The 5,146-nt window shown below is 35.2% G+C and overlaps 1 protein-coding gene across 1 annotated transcript; it reads right to left on the bottom strand.

The window, feature by feature from the left end:
* Positions 1-379: 379 nt before the first annotated feature.
* Positions 380-2,976, bottom strand: LOC131647520 (DEAD-box ATP-dependent RNA helicase 39-like). Its single transcript, XM_058917413.1, has 5 exons — positions 2,365-2,976; positions 1,709-1,798; positions 1,446-1,622; positions 1,216-1,356; positions 380-907 (listed from the first exon to the last, which is right to left on the bottom strand). The coding sequence occupies exons 1-5, from the start codon at positions 2,866-2,868 to the stop codon at positions 746-748; spliced, it is 1,074 nt and encodes a 357-aa protein (XP_058773396.1). The 5' UTR covers positions 2,869-2,976; the 3' UTR covers positions 380-745.
* Between the last annotated feature and the right edge of the window lie 2,170 nt (positions 2,977-5,146).

The raw sequence follows: 5,146 nt of genomic DNA, 5'->3' as shown, positions 1-5,146 counted from the left end.
TCGTAGAATTGTTCACAACCCTACCAAACCCTTATGCATCTTATCAATAAGTAAGGGATCAATAATGATTTCCACACAACCATGGTAGTCCTCTGTATGATAACCTGGAATAAAAAGATCACATGGCAAGAAAGGGGAAACATAGGGATTGAATAGTCCACCCCATCAAAATGACAATAACCATTAACCAGACTCCTCATCATCAAAATCACTTCAAACGTCTAAGAGATAATCATGATCATATGATAGGATTTTCAACAATAGCTCATACTCTTTATGGAAGGAAAGAATCACTCTGAAAGAGACTTAAAGGGTGGAGAAATTTTGCAGAAAAAGAACCCTCGTGTTAGTTTTAAAGTTAAAATCGAAAACAAAGAAGAGCCAAACATCATCCTTTTTCAATATAACAAGCTTAAGACATTGTTTCAATGCAACTATCACAACTAACCAAAATTAATGCGACCAAAGCACTCAAAAGTCGTATCAGCATTCAATGTGTGAAGGGATGAATCCTCACATGTGAAAAATAGAAGGAAAAAAACGTCACTAAAAACGTCATTAAATTAATTAGAGATTCCATCTCTTACATGAACTGAATTCTTGTCTGTAAATATGCACATATACACAACAACTTAAAAATGGGAATGACTATTGAACTTCCCCTATGTTGTTGTCACAAAGATCATAAATCCTCTTTTGTAATAATATGCCGTAGAAATTGCATACCAAAATGTTGCTGTCATTTCTAAAGGGAATTCATGGCCTCCTCCAATTTTTTCCTAAGAGCGTCCAGAGACTTTGTCAAATGAAAAACTTCTGCTTCCTCCATTTCTATCGACAATGCAGAAACATTTCCAGCATGATCGCGCTCAAGACGTTCTACAATGGGCGACTTTTCGCCCAAAACCTGCCATAAGAAAAGGATTAATTCAGAAACATACATGTATGAGGATTCCGCATTGCATGCACTTAAGATACTCCACACTCACGCATTCCAGACATCCGTGACTGTTGGATCAAGATCGCACAGTCCTAAAAGTGCAGGTTTTAAATTGCTTTACTTCAAAAAAGAAAACTTGAATCTGCACCATTTGGTTTTGATCAAATGGTCACTGATGTCCCGAATACGTGACTGCATTAAAAGTTGTCTCATCGTACTTTCATGCAAAAGTTCAAATACAAAAAGTCAAAAACATGGTTATTAACTCATCATACCTCAGCTATAGTTGAAATTGCCAAAATTGTCTGCAATCTTTTGACATCGGATTTTGAGTCATGATTTTGTAATGGTCGGATAATTTTATGGATTTCAGGACCAAGGTGGTTACCAAGCATAGAATCGGCTTCATCCAATACCTACTTTATGAAAATGAATAATACTATGGCGATCAATGTTTGGAGCTTGCAAGAACCGATACAAAATACTAGTCATTATTAACACTAACCAAGTATTTTAATTCTGCAAGAACAACAATCCCTTCATCAATGTATTGCAGAATCTCACAAGGAGTTCCAATCATTAAGCCAATTGAGGAATTTGACTTTTTGTTATCCGATGAAGCACGATTCTTCGCAGACTTCAATTCTGCATTATGGATGATATATCTTGCTGCATTAAAGCACTGCAATGGCAAAACCAATTCAAAGACTCAAGATGCGCACTCTACACTACAGACCTAATCAGACAAGGAGATAATAGAGTAGTGACCTGTTCAACTTTCTCTTCAGAAGCACAAAGCACAACAGCTCGAGGATGCTTTGAATTCGAACCATGCAACTCACTATCTCGTCTTAGCAGCTATAAAGTTAAACGGATTTATTCAATTCAATCAAATCATGAACCATTTTAATTTAACATCATCCTTAATTAAAGTGAAAACTACAACACAATCTTAAATAGCGGTCATGGCAACAGTTGCAGTTATCACCATGGTTTTAAATTGCAGCCCGCAACCGCATTTGCGGACGCAATGTTGTTGATGTGGTAGTCTCAGCAAACGCATCAGAAACCGTATCGGACAAGTTCGCCATGTTTCTCTAAGCATTTTCATCAAAATTCAAAATTTCATAATCGAAAAACTCAATTTACTTCTGTTGTAAAAAAAATCTTTAACAATAATGTTCATCGCACCAACCACAACCGTGACATCCACAACTGCACCGGCGACCGCAATTTAATACCATGGTCTTCATAACCACAATCACAACACCCATAACCGCAACTGCGGCCACAATTTAAAACCATGGTCATCAATGACAAATGCAACCAATGTATGTCATAGTTTAGACTTGCGGTTGCATATTTCAAATTAATAACAAAAAAAATACAAAGGATCAAAACCCTAGGAAGGTAATAGAATGAACCTGAATAAGGGGCAACAAGTAGGCCAATGTCCTATCAGGCTGAGAAGGTGAACTCAACAACAAACTCTTCCCCTCCAAAATAGTTGGAATAACAACACACTGTATCTCAGTTGGTAAAAAATCACCAATCTCTTCCATAACCTCAACAAGAACTTCACTCAAACCTAACTCCTTAAAGTTAGCAACCACCATAGAATCTTCATTTTCACTCTCATTTTTCAAACCCTTTTGGACTGTTTTCTCGACGTTAGTATCAAAACTTTCTGGAACGGAATTTGAAACTCTTGGATTAAAAATTGAGTCTTTTGATGACCCTTTGAGTTTCCTTTCTTTGAACTGTTGGAAAATCAGTGAATCCCTTTGGGATTTTGAAAAGGTTGAGAAAGATGTTGAACATTGAGAAGAAGAAGTGGGTTGTAATGATCTTGAGAGTGGTTGGTGGTGAATTTTAGAGTGTGGAGATGAAAATGAGAGGCGTAGAAGTTCTTTGATTCTTCTTTTCATGGCTTCTCTTTGTGGTTATTGTTCTGAGTCTTGTTCGAATAGAGAGAAGAAAGAAGGAACAGAAATTTGTTTCGGTGCTGCCAAGGTTTTTTTTCCTCAGAAGTTTGATTCGGGTTTGTTTAATTGTTTGGTTGGAAAAATTGCACTAATCTTGATTAGAGCTATCAAAATGGACTACCCGGCCCATTTAGGGCCGGCCCTTATGGGTCTGGGCTTTATAGGAGTGGGTCAAAAAAACCTATTATAATATGGGTCTCGAAATTACTACCTGAGCCCGGCCCTAAACGGGCTTCTTTTAATAAAAAAATTAAAATAAAAAAATCTCTTGACTATAAGTAAAATAAAAAATTTTATTATTTTAAATATAATACATTTTTAAGTATTATATTATCTTTTATAAATATTATAATGTGTTTTTATATACATGTCTAAATTGTATAAAATAATACTCAAAATATTTAACATAAGAGAAAGTAATAGAATACAAGGAAAGATTGTTGATTATATTAATGTATAATATTTAAAAGAGAAAAATTGAATAGGATATAGATAAAATTTAGTGAAGTGAGAGAAATTAATGTGTTATTTTGGAGTAACATAATATAAGAATTAATATAATTTTTTTAAAATTTATAGCAATGTGGGCCTAATGGGCTACCCACAGCCCGTATGGGTAGCGGGTTTTTCAGGGCTGGGCTAAAAAGGCCCTGAAAAATATGGACTCTAATTTTAAAGCCCAAGCCCTTTCATTTTTTGGGCCTGACCGGCCGGCCCATATGGCTATTCCATTTTGACAGCTCTAGTTTTGACCCAAATAGAATTTCAAGGAAATTACTTTATTAACACCCAACTTTTTTTTTAAACTTTTTTAATTGCGAGTAAATTAAAAGTGTTTTAGTGACTATAAAAACAGCAAAACAATTACAAATAAAAAGCCAAAGATATCAACCTCCAGCAAAAGAAGGACAAAATTAAAGGATCTGGATCGTCTGCGTCTTATTCTATGCTGCTTGTATTTAGCTTCACTTTTATCCTTTAGATTATGTTCTATATTTATTTACCAGCCAGATGATTATTCCTTCATTGCATATCCATCGTTAGATTTGGAGCAGCACTGAAGCTGAAGACAGAAAAACAGGAGACGATCCATACTAAAAATTAAACCCTAGCAACAAAAAACTAAAGACAGAAAGAAAAAAAATACCAAACAAAAAACTAGAGACAAAAAGAAAAAAAATACCAAAAGGCTTTGGACACAAGCACAAAAATGGAACATCAATCCCTCAAAGATCAACTATTGATACATTTACAAAATGGAAATTTAGCTTCCACTTTGAGAAGGTGCGAGAAACACGAGAGATTTTAGCAAGCAAACATTTCAAGATCGATGAATCACTTTATCTTATCCTTCATTTTTGGTATGTATAAACCCAAAAAAAATGAACTCGTTTTTGGATTTTCGGATGCCCCACAACACATAATGGAAGATTAGAGAAAAGTCAGGCTTAAACCTAGACGTTGGCCCAAGAGACCTCGTGATTTTTGGTCTGGACCACCCATAAGGCCCAATCAGGGATACCCAATATTGAGCGTTATTGATAATTACACAATAGAAATGAGGACATTCGTACTCTCAAGTATATACGATCTCATCCCCTAGTTCATCACACACCATCCATATTAACCACACAGTCTCAAGCATTATACACTGCATTTCACATGAAACGCTTATAACCTACTTTGTTATATAAAGAGAAGAATGCTCCATTTTACAGTTTATTCAAATTCATCTTTACTATTCACTATTTCTAATTCTCTCACTGACTTGGACGTTGAAGTGATGTCGTCGACGATTCCTATGAACATTAGCAAGAAACATTTGTTATTACATCGAAGACTCAAATCTCACATATTTGATCATCGATTTATTGATCTCCTCACCTGAAATCTGAAATTCAACAACTCTTACTATGGTCGATTACAAGACTACTAGATCTGATAAGGTCGCAACCACCATTGTTGTCGCAACGGAAGTAATCAAAACTCCTCCTCCAAGATCAGATGATTCTATGTTGGCGACTTCACCATCAGATCCAATTGACTTAAACGAGATTCCTCAAAGAGTCAATCAAGGAATATATCAACCTTGTTATAACAAGATTTGTTCTGATCAATATTCCTAGTTTTGATGATAACAAGGATATGAATTTTGTGTGAGATAATGTGGTACTCTAATACATTGCAATTTCCCTTTCAGGAAATATATATAAAGAGTATG

The sequence above is a fragment of the Vicia villosa genome, linkage group LG2 (assembly GCF_029867415.1).
Source record: "Vicia villosa cultivar HV-30 ecotype Madison, WI linkage group LG2, Vvil1.0, whole genome shotgun sequence".
In the NCBI taxonomy this organism is placed as follows: Eukaryota; Viridiplantae; Streptophyta; class Magnoliopsida; order Fabales; family Fabaceae; genus Vicia; species Vicia villosa.
Note: the sequence above shows the minus strand (reverse complement) of the source record. Positions and strands in the feature narration are given on the sequence as shown.